At 37.8% G+C, this 19,702-nt stretch overlaps 1 protein-coding gene across 4 annotated transcripts in view; it reads left to right on the top strand.

Moving 5' to 3' along the window:
- LOC144958391 (uncharacterized) overlaps positions 1–14,272 on the top strand; it is a 102,010-nt gene extending 87,738 nt beyond the window's left edge. For all 4 annotated transcript variants that reach the window (XM_078890384.1, XM_078890386.1, XM_078890385.1 and 1 more), the window contains 7 exons: positions 86–233; positions 1,737–2,258; positions 2,587–4,099; positions 4,651–5,953; positions 7,669–7,817; positions 11,966–12,049; positions 12,578–14,272. In XM_078890384.1, the coding sequence (XP_078746510.1) occupies positions 86–233; positions 1,737–2,258; positions 2,587–4,099; positions 4,651–5,953; positions 7,669–7,817; positions 11,966–12,049; positions 12,578–13,023 (4,165 nt within the window). In that variant the 3' untranslated portion in view covers positions 13,024–14,272. The remainder of the gene's footprint in view (positions 1–85; positions 234–1,736; positions 2,259–2,586; positions 4,100–4,650; positions 5,954–7,668; positions 7,818–11,965; positions 12,050–12,577) is intronic.
- Positions 14,273–19,702: the final 5,430 nt, after the last annotated feature.

A 19,702-nucleotide genomic window follows, 5' to 3' on the forward strand; every position in this document is an offset into this window, starting at 1 on the left:
TAAAAAAATGTTTATCTTGTAAAATTATTCTGGTAATCACCATTAGTCTTGATCCTATCCATCACCTTTATCCTCTATTCTGTAGGTGCCATTTGTGCAAACGTGTGTTCAGCTCTCTGGTCCGGTACAACAACCACATGCCCAGCCATTCGGATGCCGAAATCACCACCTATGACTGCAGATACTGCGAGGCATCATTCCGTTCTCACATCCAGATCATCAAACATTTACAGGTACACTGAATAGCATTACAAAATGGGAGCACTTTTGCGTTTCAAACATTTTTTATACCAAATTGAACAACGCTTACTGTGTCTTCTATCCCCCTATATCTGTTTTCCAACATGCTTTCTGCCTCTGTCTGTGAATGAGATTACTTGTTTTTGTCCAGGCCCTGGCCGGATACCCTAGCTGGGAGGGAAACAGTCAAATGTATAATTAAGAGTTTTGGGAGATATTTTTGTCTTGTAAATCATCTCTCTGTGATGCACTGTATTGTTTTGTTTACATATTATATATGATTTGTAAACATCTGAGTGTATCCGTCTTAGTTGGGACCTGTGCTTGTGTCTGGATGAGACTTTTAGGTGATCTCAAAGTACTTTGATAGTGTGCTCTTGAAATCTACATCTGTTTCCTATTTGAACCAATTCCCCTTTGTCTCACCTCTTTTTTTGGGTGCTTTAATTGTAATTCTAGACCTTTTTACTATCCCATTGTCTTCCTTTTTACTGGCATTGATATGACGTGAATGTGCTGCAAGCGCAACCCTTATTAAAGAAAAAAGATCAACCTGCAACATTTCACCGTCATTCATCCTAAATTGACTGTGCAAAGGCCATATCTTCCGTCTATCAGATAGATTACTGTTTTAATTTATTTTGTTGTTTGGCTGTAGAAGGGTTTTGAGCCGGAAACATTCCATGTGTAGCTTTTTTTTTTCATGTTTTAAAAATAAATTTTATTTGAAAGCTATTTTCATTTTTGTTCAATATTTATTAATCCACAGGTTCTATCAACTTAGCATTCACTCTGATTTTCTGATTTGATTATTTGTTGTCAATGTGGTTAGTCGCTGTTTACACATTGCTCGCCATTGTCTTTAGACTTAAACACCAAAAGTTGCTGAAAAGACTTGATGCTAACCAGAATTATGTGAAAAATGTTGTTGAATAAGAGAAAGGCTTGCTTGCTTGTCAGGAAATTTGTACAAAATCACTTGCTTTCTCACAAAGAGAAATGTCAATTAGTTTTTTTGTCTTTACAACATTTCTTTAATTTAACTTTCATCAATCTACAGTCATCTTCAACATTCAGAAAGTGGCCACTGAAACCTGCTCTAAAATAATTTTTAAATTGAGCTTTTATATAGCGCAATGTCCACTAAATGTGCTCAAAGCGCTTTACAAGGGGGCCCTGGCCAACAGCAACATTTAACATTTAGGACGGGACATGATGCCTGTTAGGCGATGTTACAATTTTTTTTCGGACAGATACAACGTTGTAAATAGCCAGATACTCATTTTACACCTGAGTACGGTGAGAGAATTTGAGTAAAGAGTCTTTCCTTAGGACTCAACTATGCGCCAAGTGAGGCTCGAACCCAGGACCTTCCGATCCGAAAGTGGGTGTCATACCACTAGACCACATAGCCGCACAGATGATGACCAGCTTCATTTGTCTTTGTTGAAAACACGGAAGCAAAGTACATTTATTGTCAATTTTGTTTTTTACAGTGTCACAGAGAGAGATTTGCTGGATTCCAATCCATCTCCTTGGACGACCCGTCTGTCAATGCCACAGGCTCCACCTCCACACCAGCTGCCTCTGTCGGGCTGGTCCCTGGTCAGAGGAAGAAAGGAGAGCATCCTCAAGGTGGTGAAATCAACAATAACCCCATCACCACCACCAGCCTGAACATGAATAACACTGGCAGCGGCCCGTTGAATCTTATGAGAATTCCATCGTACAATGCCGATGAAAGCGGCGGAGATCCAGCTCTAACGTCGTCACTGTCGTCATCCTCATCATCTGTAGGTGGTCTGGGACATCAGCAGCGTCATTCTGCCACGCCGCCTCATCATGAACCCGGAGAGAGGAAAAACGGTGGCTACTCATGTCCAAAGTGCCGAAAGAACTTCACCCGTGAATACTTGCTTCAGAGGCACATGCGCATCCATCGTAACCAAAACTCCTTCTACTGCCCTGACTGTGAGAGTGGCTTCTCTGGGGAGTTGGACCTGATGGAGCACAAAAAGGTAAAAGATGCTTTTGGTAGCTGGTTTGACCAGATACTTTTGGTAGCTGGTTTGACCAGCTGTTGTTGGCAATGTATCTTTTCTGAAAAGGGTTGGGGAGTAGCCATTTGAATTTGCTCCACCTCAATTATAAAATCACTGACCATCTAGTACACGAATTTCCCCAACTGGCTACGATCCCTTTACATGTTGTGGGATTTTAAAATGGTTTAGACTTTATTTCTTTAAATCCTTTTTGTATAACATTTTCTCAATTGCTAGAATTTATTAATTAAAATGATTCAAGAAATTGTAATAATTTTTTATAAAAATTTTCTACTCTTCCCAGCACCATCATGGTTTGAAATCATCAGAAGAAGTACAAAAGTACAAGTCCTTACTGACCCAGCAACACCAAGCACAGCAAGCCCAGCAACAATACAGCAAACTGCTTGTTACTGGCAGTGATGGAAACAACAACAACAAAAATAGTAATAGAGTCAGCGATTCGTCTGTCGCCTCCACCGCTGGTACTGCTGCCTCTACTGGTGACAAAATGGCTCCAAACCAGACTAGTGGTGGGACTGGTGAAAACGATGGCGTCGGTGCAGGCTCAGGGTTGTTCCCCATGGTGGATTTAAAAGGAATAGATCTCCGTCGGGGCGAAGAGGTTCAAGTACGGATGATGGGTGGAGTGTCTGAAGATAGACAGAAGGAGGAGTGGCTGAAGCAGTTGTGGATGGAAAAGTACAGACAGGCTTATCTGTCAAAGGTGTTGGAATTTCAGGCTAGTTTGGCCGCTGGTGGGAATGGTGGCCTGCAGGATGGTGGGGCCATGATGAGGGATTTGGAGCAGATGAAACAGAATGTGATGATGATGGCCCAGGAAAGGATGAAACGTTTGATCATGGAAGATGAGATAAAAGCTGTCAATAGCGCTGGTGGTGTTAGTAATAATAGTGTGAGAGTCAATGGTGGAGATGAGACGGGTAGGATCAGAACAACAGCAGAGGATGGTGAGAAAGAAGAGAGGATGAGACAGAAAGCAGCCAATAAGGTGTTGAGACAGCAGCACGAAGAACTCTTGGCAAAGCAACAACAATTACAAATGGCTATGGAGGCCAAGAAGAAGAAGGAAGAGGAAGAGAATGAAAGGAGGAGGAAAATAGAAGAGGAACAGGCCAAGTTGAAAGCCAAGCTGGCCCAGCAGGGAATGGGGGATGTGATTGTCGTGTTGCCCGATGCACCATCCCCTGAAGAAACAAACAATTCTAGACATACGTCCTCTTTGAAAATAGATGACGCGTCTTTGTCCGAGCAATCAATTGCCAGCGGTGCTAGTAAGAAAATGAAAGAGGAGAGCTTTGTTCCGTTATCGTTAAATTCTCACTTGGACAATGAGAAGGCACGACAAAAAGGGAGAACCAATGAGGAAGTGGAAGTTGTAAAATTGGACACCGGTAATAGGGATGCCAAGGAAAAGAAAAACGTTGATGAGACATTAGGAGAAAGCAGAGGTGATGGGCATGATTCGGCCATTCCTCTCACAGGTTCCAAAAGACCGTCTGGTGAAGCTTATAGCGTGCTGCCTTCGAAAAGCAGGAGAAAAGCTTTGAAACCACAGAAAATAAACCACTTTGAAGAGGAAGTGGATGTTGGAACAGTCAAAGATGCGATTCCAGCACCATCAACATCATCATCATCTAAATTAGTAATTGTCGCCAGGGAGGATGTTGCCAGTAGCAGCAGTGGACAGAAAAACAAGAGAAATAAAACGCTGGACCATTCTACAAAGACTGGGGAGATGGTGGTTGTCACAAAGGCAATGGAGCACTCGACTGACAAGAATACCAGCTCTATAGGTAGGATATGCCATGGTCTTGTCACAGTCTGTACATTTGTACTGTCATTTAAATCAAGTTTTCAGATTTATCTCCATAACATTTTTTCTTTTTTTTTGCTCTTTTGTAATGATTTTATTAACTGTCAATTTTATTTTACTACGACTGACTTTTGTCACTTTGTCATATTTTGATGAGCACAAAGGGGCATCATGTTGTGTTTTATAAAATTTTCTGTCTTTGAGAAGTTCAGATTTCCTTCATAATGTGTTTGATTTTTTAACAGCTGATTGCTTTCACATCAATTTATATCATAACAATTTTATCTATGTCTTTACTTTTTAATCCTCTTTCACTCTCACACATCATTCCTCTCTCTCTCTCTCTCTCTCTCTCTCTCTCTCTCTCTCTCTCTCTCTCTCTCTCTCTCTCTCTCTCTCTCTCTCTCTCTCTCTCTCTCTCTCTCTCTCTTTCTCTTTTGTATTTTTTTTTAAATTTTCAAATTTATCAACAAACCAATTTTTTTCATCTCCCCCCCCCCCCCCACCCCACATTCCTGCTCCCCATTACAGATGACAACACTCTCCTCCTCTCCAAATGGAGACAACTGGTGGCTTTAGGTGGTGCTCAAGTTTACTCTGCAGCGTCAGCAACGCCCCCCACCACAACACCCCAGCCATCATCCATAGCCTCGTCATCCCTACCCAATCAACCACAGCTTCATCATCATCATCATTCTGTGTCAGGGCCACCCCTCAAACCTTTGACGGCAACAAGTATGATGAACGCCAACTACTCTCACAAATTCCTGCCTGGATTTGACTCAGCTAGTGGCACCCCTGTCGTATTGAACAACACAACGGTGAACGAAGCGATGGTGGAGGAGGACAGCTGTGACGGGATGGCCATCGACCTCAGCACTTCTTCCTCTTCCTCTGACAAAGAAAGAAGTGGCATTGTGGGAAAATTGAAATCATCTCAAACTTTGTCCACGTCATCGTCTCAGGGAGAAGGTCCTCAGTTTTCATCCACACCAAAACCAGCTTCAAAAATGTCTGAATTATCAGCTTTTACAGCTACTGCTGCAGCATCATCTCCATCGCAATCATCATCATCATCATCTCCGATAAAATTGTTAGATAATAACACTAAATCATTTTCAGACAGCCAAAAGAAATTGTCTCTAATACAAAAATCATCATCGTCGTCGTCACTGCTATCTTCGTCTCACAGTTCAAACGTTGACCAAGAATCTGAAAATTACCACAAAAAGGATTCGTCCTCCGACTACCTCAACAGCCGAAGTCTTTTAACCCCAGAGGTCATCAACAACATCAGCAGGAAAGGCATCGCCAGTAACCCCAGCACACCCAACAACAACAACAACAACAACAGTAGTAAGACCAATAACCCATTAAGCAGCCTTCAACAGATACCCCCAATCAGCTCTGCCCAGTTTACAAATACTTTCCTGAGTCTGAGTGGAATGAGTCCTGAAACGGCAACCCTGGTTAGACAGAACAGAGCTTTGTGGTGTTTAGACACTGCCAATCACCATCAGAACCAAGACACTGCCTCAGCTTCTTCTACTTCTACTGCTGCAGCTACAAGCAAATCAACTTCATCCTCATCTTCATCACCAAAGATTGTAACAGTTTCAGCCACGTCCATACCGCCTGTTGGAAAAGTCAACGGTTGTGGTGTTATTGGTGCTTGTAGTAGTGGAGGGATCGGCCTGGTCGTTGACAGCAACAGTAATGGAAGTAGCAAAAGCAGGACCTCCTCCCCGTCCTCTGTCTCATCCCCAGTTGGGGCCGGTGAGACGGCCTCAAGCGATGGCCGGAAAGTCACGTCGTTGTCAAGGACTCATTCCAGGTAAAGTGGGAAGTTAAGTGTAGATTGATTATAAAGGGTCACATGACCCAACTGTTTTGGTTTTTGAGTAGAACAAGATAGTAGAATAAATAGATCAAAATGATGGTTCAACTTGGTTGCATAGTTAAATGCAGTGGCGGTGGGTCAAATTCTTGCGGCATGGGGCTAAATGCAAAGCTGCAAGGGCCGAGCCCAAAACAGCTAGGGGATTTGGGGTAGTGTTAAAAAACGGGCATTCTAGCACATCTGCGAGAGTGTGTTGAATATTTGTGTTTGATAGTTGGATGTGTGGAGAATGGATGGATAATTAGAATTGTTATAGATTTGTATTTATACTCACATATTTGTAAAGAAAGTGAGCCCCTCTGTTCCTCATTGATGTAAAACACTTTATTACATTCTTGTTAAACATGCTCCTCAAATCGCTTTACAAAAGGGGGGGGGGGGTCCCTGACCAACAGCAACACCAAAAACGTAGGACGTGACATGATGCCTGTTAGGCGATATTACAATTTTTTTCAGACAGAGACAATGCTGTTAACGGCAGGGTATTTATTTTACACCAGAGTACGGTGAGAGAATGTGATTAAAGAAAACTATGTGCCAAAATAAGCGAATGTCATACCACTAGACCACTGTAGAGCAGTAGTCTGTGGCTCAGTGCTAGTGCTAGATTTAACTTAATTAATCACCCAACCACTGCTGGGTGGATGGAGGACTGACACAACAAAGCTAGACCCAGCCAAGGATGAAGACCCAGCCTCTTTGCGTGTGATGCAGTGCCCTACCTCTCTCTCTATTTTTTTTTCCAACACATACACACACACACACACTTTGCAAACACAAATCACACAGTAGTTTTCCAATAATCATGCCCAAAAAAAGTACAAAGTAAAAAAATTTGAGTTATAAACATAACATTTCAAAAATATGTCTGTTTTAGTTTTACCTGTATTTTTGAAGGTAGAGGAGGACAGCCATTTCTCTACCAATTGGGCAATTGGGACAGGCATCTTAAGTGTGCATTGAAAGTAAAACTTACCCTATTCAATGAATTGCAATGTAATATTATAGAAAACAAAACTTGAGCGTTTATATAACACAATATCCACTTAACATGCTCAAAGTGCTTTACAATGATCCCCTAGCCTACAGCAACACTTGACAAAAGACATTACGCTAGTAAAGCGATGTTACAATTTCTTTTTTTTCGACTGAAACAATGCTGTCAAAGGCCAAGTGCTCATATTTAACAATGAGAGAATATGAGTCTAGAGCCTTTTCCAAGGACTCAGTCTTATGGAGCTGAGAGTGGGACTGGAACCTGGGACTTTTAGGTCTGATGGCGAGTGTCATATCACAAAACCACAGAACCGTATAAACATCTTTTATTTATCAGATAGATCAGGCCTTAACCCGATGCTTACCAACCATAGGAAAATCGTCACACGCGTTACGATGCAACCAACAATTTTACCATTCTGATTTCTTTTGTACATCATAAAATTTCAAGAATTCTTTTTTAATCATAGCTATAAAAAACTTGACACTGGGTTGTACAGCTTATTTTGCTGAACAATATTATGTATAGAATGTACTTGTTTCAGTAAGAAAATTGTATTTTTGTGTTAGGTGGGCATGACGTTTTGGGGAAAACTCTGACAATGGTTAGAAAGGAGAGAGTTAACTAAATGACTTTTCTCATTGATTTCCAGGTTGTCGGTCGTCAATGAACCCTTGGATCGAAATGCCCTGTGCAAACCCAAGGTCATGGAAGATGGAAGGTCAGTGTACAGCTGTGCCATCTGTCACAAGAACTTCCTGTCTCACTCTGACATCAACAGACACATGGATTTCCATGAAGGTAGGATTGGCCTTTTTTTTTTTTCTTCACTATTGCGTTATCCAAGTTAAGCTTATCGATGTGAATTTCACTCTCTTAATAGCCAAAATCAAACTCAAATGTTCATATTTATTTTTATTTTATTTTGCTGACATTTGAATCTCATAGTTTAAATTTATTTTTTTTGTTTGAATATTTTACTTTTAAATAACCAAAAATTTGGATTTGAAGTTTCAAGAAACAAAACATTTTGATTGTTCATATTTTAAATTGATTGTAACAACTGCTCTCACTGTATAGTTAGTAAAACAAACTTAAAATTTCTGTATTTTTGTGGATTGTTATCTGATAATGCCAAAGTTTTAATTCTCTCTCCTGTCTTCTGACTGTCCCTTCTCTATTGTTTTCATTTCTTGGTAAAATGATTAAAATTGCATAGCGGCCAACCATACCATCTTGATAATATCAGGTCTGTCCCTATTGGGTAACCTGGATGAAATAAAATGGGAGGGGGGGGGGGGTGAATTTGGTCTATTTGTATGTTGAATGTCCCAGAATTATGATTTTTGACCAGCGATTTATAACAAGGAACAGACAAAGAGTATTTGATGTAAAAAAAAAAAAAAAAAATTTTAATTGAGCTTTTATATAGTGCAATATCCACTAAACGTGCTCAAAGCCAACAGCAACACTTAACATGTAGGACAGAGACAACGCTGATAACGGCCAGATACTCATTTTACACCTGAGTATGGTGAGAGAATGTGAGTAAAGAGCCTTTTCCAAGGACTCAACTATGTGCTGAGCGAGGCTCGAACCCAGGACCTTCCAATCTGAAAGCGAGTGTCATACCACGAGACGACATTGCTGTCATACCACGAGACGACATTGCTGCACATATAAGCTGTAATGTCAGAACAATCTGCATTTAGATTATACTCTATAGTAGGAAAAACATACTGCCATTTTGGGTCAAGCCAGTCAGTGTCAGTATGTCCCGTTTTAGCCCTGTGAAAAGTTGGCCGATATGAAATTATTGTGTTCGTCTGTGAAAAGTTGGCCGCTATGAAATTATTGTGTTCGTCTGTGAAAAGTTGGCCGCTATGAAATTATTGTGTTCGTCTGTGAAAAGTTGGCCGCTATGAAATTATTGTGTTCGTCTGTGAAAAGTTGGCCGCTATGAAATTATTATGTTCGTCTGTGAAAAGTTGGCCGCTATGAAATTATTGTGTTCGTCTGTGAAAAGTTGGCCGATATGAAATTATTGTGTTCGTCTGTGAAAAGTTGGCCGCTATGAAATTATTGTGTTCGTCTGTGAAAAGTTGGCCGCTATGAAATTATTGTGTTCGTCTGTGAAAAGTGGCCGCTATGAAATTATTGTGTTCGTCTGTGAAAAGTTGGCCGCTATGAAATTATTGTGTTCGTCACGCATTTCATAACAATTTGTTTTTCACCTTTTCTCACTGCTGCCACCTCATACAGTCGGTAGGTCCCAACAGTTTTGCATAATATCCGATTCTTGCTGTGATGTCTTGATTGTATGCATGTGAACGTATGTGTGTATATGTGTATGTGTGTGTTTTCCCACTGGATGTGAATGTACGTGTGTATGTGTATGTGTGTGTTGTCCCACTGGATGTGAATGTCGATGTGTATATGTGTGTGCGTGTTTTCCCACTGGATGTTTTTGTGATTTTTTATTTTACTTGAAGTTTGATTTGATTATCTCCCTTTAAATTTAGTTTTGTCTGTTGTTTAAATAAATAGTTTTTATATTTTCGTTATGGATTTAGTTACTTCTATGGCGATGTTTTCTGCTCAATGTGGATGTGGGTTTTTTTCCTTTTGGTTTTTATTTCGCCCATTACTCAATAAGCAATGATTTATTTTGCCATCCTCCTAATTCTTATGTCGAATTTCCCCGAGTCACTCCTTGCAAGGTTACAATTTTAATTTGATTTTTTTCACCACCAAAATAGTTTTTGTTCCCCTATTTGTTGTTTGGTTGGTATTGCTTTATTTTTATTTATTTATTTATTTATTCATCCATCCATTTATTTAATTCTTATAACAAATTGTTTGGCTTGCCCTTTACATGCAAATAAAATTGCATATAATTAGAATTATTATTATAATTGCTATTTGGTTTTTATTATCCTTTAAACATATTCCCTTTTTTAAAAAATATTTCCCACCTTTTTATTTATTACAACTTTCAATGGCAATTGTTAATTTGCATGATACTTAGGTCTCTTTTGTTGTAAAATTCCATCATCAAATGCACCGTATCATTGTCAGTAACGCCACAACGTCACGTTTTTGTTAGAAAATGTGTGGGATTGACACATTTCTATAATGAGGAATAAAGGGTCAAGAAGAAGGGCACAGTCGGACACTTCGCCAGACCCTTTATTTCTCATCATGTTTTTGTTAGCACAGTTACTCTTTTGTCCTTGGATATTTTTATTTTGACAACACAAAATGACATTTATTTCAGTTGCATATTTGATATTTTCTTTTCCTGTCAGTGTTGTTATTCTCAAATCAAAAGAGACACGTTCTCTCATTTGCCTAGGTCTAATTCTAGACTTCGTACCCAATGCTGGGGTGGGCCTAATGGGAATTTTTCACATTTACTGAATATTTTTGTCAGTCTTCTCATTCTTTTTCAAGTTTGTGTACTTGTATCAACTTATTTTGTTAATTTTCTGAAAATTAGAATAGAATGTCGCCTTTCCTTTCGAAGCATTGGATTTGGAAACGTGTACTCTTTTAAAATCGTTATTATTTTAATTTTGAATTGTTGCAAGTAGCAGCAATGATGTGTGAGAATAAAAACTGATATGATCAGCAGCTCCCCTTAATTGCACACTCTCGGGAGTTCAGGTTAGTGTGTCGATTTAGCAGAGTGAACTGTAGTTACAGTTCAATATTATGATCTGCGTACTGTGCAAGAACTTTTCCACACTCATGAATCGTCTTGCCTCTCAATGCAAGGCTCAACCCATTGCTGTAGATTTAATAATCATAAAGGGCTTTACATCAGTGGGTTTAGAGAATGCCAGGCTCAACCCGTTGCTGTAAATTTAATAATCATAAAGGGCTTTGCATCTGTGGGTTTAGAGAATTAGATTAAAATAAATTCACATGTCCACGGATGCAAGATTTCCAGCTTTTTCAAATTTCATTTTAATTTGTTTCTGACATCTAGATTATCTCAACAGAATACCACTTGAGGCAATAGGTCACATTTCAAAATAAATTTTTTTGGCCTGACCTACTTGCACACATGCATGTCTAATACTACCGTCAACTGGCGTTACTTTGCTAAACGGGAAACTTTGCCTCTTGAATTTTGGACCAATAAGAGATTGTTTAGTTCTGTTGCCATTATTTCATTTGATAAAAATTCAAGTCTTTTAACAGGTGCAATAATTGCAACAATGCTGAAAGTATTCAAAATGCTTCAAATTCACAGAAGTAAAGTTTCCCATTGAGATATGGTTACCCCAGTTGAGGGTACTTGTCATCAGCACCATTTCAACTCTCCCTAAACCAAACCAACCAACAAACATGCAAGATTGAGGACCAGCCAGTCAGAGTAGTCTCCCATGGAATGTCTTGTGCTTTCTGTAGCGTGAGAAACGTACAATAGCAATTACTCAAACAGGATACACACTAGTTAGCCATAAAGACTTTCCACCACCAAATTTGATAGACTGTTTGTCTATAACTGTTTAGTGGACACGTAAATGAAAGAAAATGTCTTAGCTACACACGAGATTAATATCAGCCTGCTAGGTAAATGCCTCTTCCACTGGGGTATTAATGCACAAAGAGTACGACAGTATTTGTACAGAAATGTCAGGCAGCCCTGGAGGCCAGCGATCGCATCGTCCTCCACTGTCTGGTCACTAGACTGGAAGGTGGCTGCGAAACCGTCCTTAGGGCGGAGGAAGACTTCAGAGGCTGGGTTGACGATTTGTACATGATTTTGTCCGAACCCTGTCTTAAAAAAGAAGATTACCATGTGCTTTAAGAGTGCTATTTTATCTTTTGTTGTTATTGTTGAAACTACATATAATCATCCAATTATGATTGACACATGAACCAAGTCACACACATACACAGCACATATTATAACATCTTATAAACTTTGCATTCCTCAGACATCCGACCATACAAGTGTAAGTACTGTGATTACTACGCCAGAACTAACAGTCAGCTCAAGGTCCACAAATTGAGACATGAAGGTTGGTGTTGTAGCCTGTTATCCATTTTATCTTTATCTGCATCTGTGCTACACACTGCAAAAATACAAATTTAGCTTTTACTATTTATTTTGTAAATGAACAATCACTTGTAGCTTGTCACATTTAAATGTAACATTTATTTTCAAGTTATTTACTTCTATGGCTCTATATTATAACTCTGTGCATAAAACATAATGATAAATTTAAATGAAAAATATCTACTTTCCTATGGAGGAAATATGTTGTTCATTTTTGTCAGCTAAAGTTCTCAAAATCGCCAAACAATTAAAAAATGATTTATAGGAAAGGTTTGGGAGTATCAATAATGTTTTTAAAAAATTATATATATATTTTACATATATTATATATATTTGTTTCCAATTTATAATTTGTTTGTCTCTATCTTACAATACAATTTAATTCATGTCAGTCCATCGGTTATCAAGGTAGTCCAAAGTTATTTGATTTTTAAAATAAAGAAAAGAAGTGATAGATTAAAAGAAAATTTATTTTCATTTCCACTTTCAGGAGTGAGAGAGTTTTGCTGTCGCATCTGCAACTACAAAGGAGTGACACAGTCAGACCTGAATCGACACACCAAGTCTCAGGTTCATCTGCTGAGATCCAACCACATCTGCCAGCGTTGTGGAGAAGGCTTCGTCACACCCAAGGCCTTGCGTGACCACACGGCCACCTCCTGCAACGGGAATCGGGCCGATGACGACAACAGTTTTGATGATGAGAAAATGGCCATGGCCTCGCTGGACGGCATGGATGAAGACGAAGAGGATCATGATGATGATGACATTGATGATGTTGATATGGATGGAGGAGAAGTGAGGGAGGATGAGGACGACGAAATGAGCAGAATGAGGAAGAGTTACATGGCCATGACTAGAGAGGAGGAGATGGAGGATGGAGGAAGGGAGGCGACGATATCGTCATCGGTGATTGATATGAGAATGGTGGTCTGATGGGCCCCACGTGTCAAACACTGTTTTTTATTGACATTCACCATAATGCTGAATTCTGCCTCAAACATTCATCAAGCTTCACTTTTTTGTGTGGAATAGAATGAAATTCCATTTCTGCCACCACAAGTTGTAAAAACAAAATGTAATTTAATAATTAAGAAAATGATGAAGAATATTTCATCAGACTAATTAATTCCTTTTCTTTTTAATTTTTGTTTATTAAGAAACAAATTGGCTTTTGTCAACTTTAAGACAAAACGATGTGAAAATTAAGTCGTCTCAATCTTATTAATCTTTTATTTATCTATAATTGGAAAACAGTCAAGGAAAAGGTGACTAGAGAGGGAATGCCATTCCAGCAATTGTTTTATCATTCCAGTTTTCCAGGATTATAGTCATTATCCTTTTGAATTATCTAACCTATAAACTTGCGCTTTTTTTTTTTTTTGTTTTGTTTATTTATTACATTTGGAATTCAAGATTTTTGTTTTTAAATTTTCTATTCCTCCTTTGACCATTCCAATTTAATTTTTGTTTTATTGCCCCTATATTTATTATTATTATGGTCTCGGACTGGGTCAAAACTGGGCCTCCCATGATTGCAGGGGGAGCTCACTCTTGTTGTGTTGTTCCCTTTTTGGAAGATAATCTTTTTTTTTTTGTTTGCCTTACACTTTGGACAACATGGGTGATTCCTGTTGACATCAGACATCCTGTTTGATGGATTATCTAAATTCCTGCATGGAATGCCTAGGCGACGGGATCTAATGCTGTTGTTGAAAGGGTGTAATTAAATACTGTAAGCATTTCTCAGTGGGATTCTGTGCTTGTGTCTGGATGGGACTTTCAGTAGACTGCTTTTGGAATTGACAATTGTTCTCTACTTGAACTTGAACTGCTCATTAAAAATCTGACTTGCAAACCTTTTCAGATAATCTTACATTAGTGCCGGCTTCCAAACTTTTGTTTTGAATTAATCCGTTTTGTCTTCATTTTATTGTCTTATTTGAGCTGCAAATGTGCAATTTTTTTTTTTTTTTTGTTTTACACGGTTGCTGAAATTTGATGATAGTGTTGATGGCACCGTAAAATTTCAAAAACCAAAAAAAGGAATTTATTATTATGTGCCAAAGCCATAGGAGAAGCAGAGATATTGCAAAACTAAAAGCACAAAATGAAAAGATGATGGATGTGAATATATTTGATATAAAACACCAAAATAAATAAAAACTATCAATTGCCAAATGAATGAGAAAGTGATGTTATTTTTTTTGGGTTTTTTTTGTCTTTTATTGTGTTGGCTTATTCCTAACACAAACAACTAAAGACACTTTGACAAATGACAATTACTTTAAGATTCACCAATCTCTCTCTCTTGAAACATGATTTGATTTCGTAAGTAAACGTTTTTGTTGATGGTCTGAATATGAACTTTGTCTTTGATAACACATGTGCTGTAATATTATGATTACCTGGCCATTATTCTACAATTACACACGATGTGTTATAAGATGACTACTAGGTCATCCGTGACGCTTGTCATATTTGTCCAGTCCCGGTTAGTGATTCATCACCAGACATTTTATACCATATGTTGTAAGATCAAACTGCCAATTATTTGATGTAACTGGGATGAACGAAATGGTCTGCTTAGGTTCTGATAAATGAACTGAACTTTGTCATGTTCACATTATTTATTAATGAGCGATTAAACAAAATGTTCAGTTTTCATTTTAGTCTAACTCTAGAGAGTTAATGTCGTAGCATCTCAGTGATTATTTAGATATAAGGTATCGAGGTCTCAAAAAGTTGTCAGGGTGCTCATTTCCGTAAGTGACCAGGAGATAACAAGAGGTTTTTTAGGCAACTGGGCCAACCGATAAGGTCTCCTCTATCCTTTTATATGATTTACAGTCTTGTTTTTGTATGTGGTTTTCTAAAACGTTTGTCTTGGAATGAAATGACTTTCATTTTGCCTGGACCATTGCTTTTGTCTTCTTTTTTTTTTTTTTTCTCAATAGGGAGGCAGTCACATGTGAATGTTTGTGTTTTTCTGTGAGATTTGCTGTTTTATCAATTCTTAAATGTTTGTGTGTTTTTGTGTGTATGATATTCGTTAAGACCTCTTGCAAACTTGTTAGATTTAGCATTGCCTCATGTTTGCTGTTGAGATATATTTAATTTAGGTTCTTTCCTTGAATTATCTCCTTTTGTTACTTGATTTTTCCAAGCATTATAAATCAAGTATTTTACTGGACCTGGCAAATCCTAAATCTCTAATTTTCTTGTGTGTTGGAATTTTACCTTCGTGTTCCTCGATAAAAATAGATAAATAAGTAGCTGAGTTAATTTAATTAAATCTCCTTATTCATCCTTTAGGGGAATTTCGTTTCAAGGTCTATTCTGTTCTGGAGAGTACTAGGATATTATCAGTTGTCAGCCACAATGCACAATGAAGCAAAGTGGACAAGGATAATAATAATAATAATAATAATAATAATAATAATAATAGTAGATCTTTATTGTCCATAAATATGGCAATTTGTCATTTAGTTACACTTGTTATAATGTTGTTATAATGGATGAGGTGACTTACAAAGTATAGTGGGGTAATCAAACTCAAAACCTTCCGAGTGTGAAGCAAAGGTTGATCTTTCAACATACCGCAGATAAATGGGTATTGAATACCAATGGACTTGAAGCCATGGACAGGAAAAAGCATTGAACAGAAATTAATATAATAATTTTTTTAAAAGAACAAAATATTGACACCGAGCGTTTTGGGCTCAAAACCCTTTTTCAGCCATAAACAAAAACAGTAAAAAACAGGAATATAGACTTCATGCAGAGCTGCCAAGTGTCACGGAACTTCCGTGACAGTCACGGAAATAGTGTGCTTGCCACGGACACACGGAAATGGCCTAAAAAGCCACGGAAGTGGTGCTAGTCTATTTGCAGTGATGTCCAATTAATATTATATTTTAGGAAGGTCAATGACCGATGCATTATTATATACTTAGGGTCAATGACCTGAGTTATTGGTAGTATTATTGTCCACACTGGGCTCAATAACCAGTGTATCGGTAGTATTATTATGTGGTGTGGACTACTCTTCCTATTTAATTTTCGCAGTGTGTGTGTGTGTGTATGCCACCTTAGTGTGTGTTGGGTTGAGTGGGGGGGGGGGGGGGGTCCTTCAGGGCTAAATCCATCCATTCAATGCCTTGCTCTAAGACTGTCAGGGCCTATGTCCTCTATTATTATTTGACCCCCCCGCCCTCCCCCCGTTTTAGTCACTAATCGATCAGTAATGTTTTACAAATTCTGTATCATTTGAGTACTTTTGTGCCATTACCACACAGACCGTCTATAACTATAACTGTCATATATGAGGAAATAGGTGAGAAATGATAGTTTTAAGAGTTCTTATATGCTAATATAGTTATAAATAGTACGTATGAGTTCATTAACAATTGTCTAGATGAAGTTGTCTGTAGGTCTAAATAGACTTCTGCGTCACTGAAGTGCCGATGAAATGAATGTCAATTGTCCCCCAAACGGATTTTGGCAAGTTGGCAGCTCTGTTCATGTGAAATTCATTGTTTATCCGACTGCAAAGACTTTCCTGTATATCTGGATTTAACGTGAAATATTGCCAGTTAAATTGTCTTGTTTTGGTGGCTTAAGACTGGATTTGAGCCTTTTTTGTACTTGTTAAGTATTTTGTTCATTTAAAATAAAATCTTATCTCATATTCATTATTGTTCGGTAAAAAGGTAACCGAGTCTCATCAGATTTGGTTTGGAAAAAAACCCCAAAACATTTCACCCTGTCACTGTCATGTGTGCCATGCAGTAATCCAGGGCTTGGTTTTTGGTGTTGTTTTTTGTTTTTTAAACCCCTCTAACACTAACAAGGCAATGTGTTGAAGTCATGTGTCATGTATCTTTAATCATCGTCATAATCATCATCATTATTATTATTGATGTGTTCTAAGTTGTCCAAATTTCAAAATGTAATGGAGAAAAGGTTGTGCTTAATTGTTGTATATATTAAGTATTGGAATATTGCATACATATACATAAGTTGTGAATTATTTATTGTTATGATAATTTCTTTTAAATTATTGATTTTATTTCTTTACTTGCTTTTTAAAAATTTTGCTTGAATAGAAATTGATGCCAATAACTACAGTTGAATTGACATAACGTGGAACAGAGACAAATAGAACAAGAGAATAAAATCAAAGCTAGTATTTAAATGTGTTACAATTGAATAAGATTATGATGTAGATTGTGCTATAACTGTTGTAATTATAGGTATATTCTTGATTCATATAAATTGTATATATATTGTATTATAATTGTGATGCTATGGGTTTCTCTATTTTCCTTTTTATTAGTATTCTAAAAAATCATTTTCTTTTTGTTAACGTACTGTGTAGTGAAAGACATGTATTTATTTTATTGTAAACAATCTTTTTTTTCTGCCTCTTCAGAGGAAATGAATTTATTGTGTACATTATAATGGTGTTCATTTTTTGTTTTCTGTTCATTAGGTATAATCCGTTGTTATGGATGAAATCGCCATGTTGCAATTGATATCTGTAAGTGGAACCTCACTCAAATAATACACAGTTTTCATCTTATTCAGGTGGAACCTCACTCAAATAATACACAGTTTTCATCTTATTCAGGTGGAACCTCACTCAAATAATACACAGTTTTCATCTTATTCAGGTGGAACCTCACTCAAATAATACACAGTTTTCATCTTATTCAGGTGGAACCTCACTCAAATAATACACAGTTTTCATCTTATTCAGGTGGAACCTCACTCAAATAATACACAGTTTTCATCTTATTCAGGTGGAACCTCACTCAAATAATACACAGTTTTCATCTTATTCAGGTGGAACCTCACACAAATACTCCCATAGTAGACAGGGAGGTACTTGCTGTGTCTTCTATACCCCTTTGCTTGTTTTCCAACATGCTTTCTGTCTTTGTCTTGGTTTTGTTCGACCCTGGCCGAAGTCCTTGGCTGGGAGGGGAACAGTCAAATGTATAGTTATAGTTTTGGGAGATTATATTTTTGACTGGGTGGGGATCCTGACCTCCCATAGTGGGCAGGGAGGTACATGCTGTGTCTTCTATCCCCCCATACCGTTTTCCAATTGTTTCCTGTCATTGTCTTGGAGTGAGATTACTTGGTTTTGTCCTGACCCTGGGCGGAGTTCCTTGGCTGGGAGGGAAACAGTCGAATGTATAGTTATAGTTTTGGGAGATGATATTTTTTTCCTTGTAAATCATCTCTCTGTTATGCATTGTATTATGTTTAGTTTACATATTATATTATATGATTTGTATACATTTGAGTGTATTCCTCTTAGTTGGGACCTGTGCTTGTGTCTAGATGAGACTTTTAGGTGATCTCAAACTAAGTACTTTGACGGTGTTCTCTCGGAATCTACATCTGTTCCCTATTTGAACCAATTCCCCTTTGTCTCACCTTTTCTTTTGTGCTTTAATTGTAATTCTAGAACTTTTTACTATCCCATTTTCTTCCTTTTTACTGGCGCTGATATGACCTTAATGTGTTGCAAGCGCCGTAAAACCCTTAAAAACAAAAAAAAAACATATTTTTGACATTGTAAATCATCTCTCTGTTATGTACTGTTTTTTTTTTTTTTTTAATTTTGATTTGTAAACATTTGAGTGTAATCCTCTTAGTGGAATATTGTGCTGGTGTCTGGGTGAGACTTTAAGGTGATCTCAAACTAAGTAGACTGATAGTGTGCTCTTGGAATCACTATCTGTTTCCTATTTGAACCATTCCCCTTCTGGGTGGGGATCCTGACCTCCCATAGCGGGCACGGAGGTACATACTGTGTCTTCTATCCCCTTATAGATAGTATGCAGATGACGTCACTCAGGCCTTTGTTATTGTTTTTGCCATCCGCGTTTGTGAGTTGTTCTCACTAAACTGTATTAACCAGACTATAAAAGTTCATGGTTACACAGAGTTTGTGTGTTGGTCCGTTATACTTCCGGATGGCAATGTTGTGAACTCCTTGGCCAAGTGCATTCTATCTATATCTGTTAACCAACATGCTTTCTGTCTTTGTCTCCGAATGAGATTACTTGGTTTTGTCCTGGCACTGGCCGGAATCCTAGCTGGGAGGGAAACAGTCAAACGCAGTTATTGTTTTGGGAGATGATATTTTTTTCCTTGTAAATCATCTCTCTGTTATGTATTATTATTTTTATTTTGAATGTATAATGTAAGCATTTGAGTGTGTTCCTCTTTGTTAGATTTTGTGCTTGTGTCTGTATGAGACTTGTAGGTGATTTCAAAATTGGTGGTATGCTCTTGGAATCTACATCTGATCCCTATTTGTTCTCAATTCCCCTTTGTCTTTGGGTGCTTTAATTGTAATTCTAGAACTTTTTACTATCCCATTTTATTCCTTTTGACTGGCGCTGATATAACCTAAATGTGTTGCAAGCGCCGTAAAACCCTTAAAAACAAAAACAAACAAACAACCATTCTCCTTTATCTTACTTTTTCCTCAAGCCTTTTTACTTGTGCATCTAGAATGTTTTTACTATCCAATTTTCTTCCTTTTTACTGGCGCTGATATGACCTACATGTGTTGCAAGCACTGTAAAACCCTTAA

This window comes from Berghia stephanieae, chromosome 12 (genome assembly GCF_034508935.2).
Source record: "Berghia stephanieae isolate SIO BIC M18660-M18661 chromosome 12, UCSD_Bste_1.3, whole genome shotgun sequence".
Classification (NCBI taxonomy): Eukaryota; Metazoa; Mollusca; class Gastropoda; order Nudibranchia; family Aeolidiidae; genus Berghia; species Berghia stephanieae.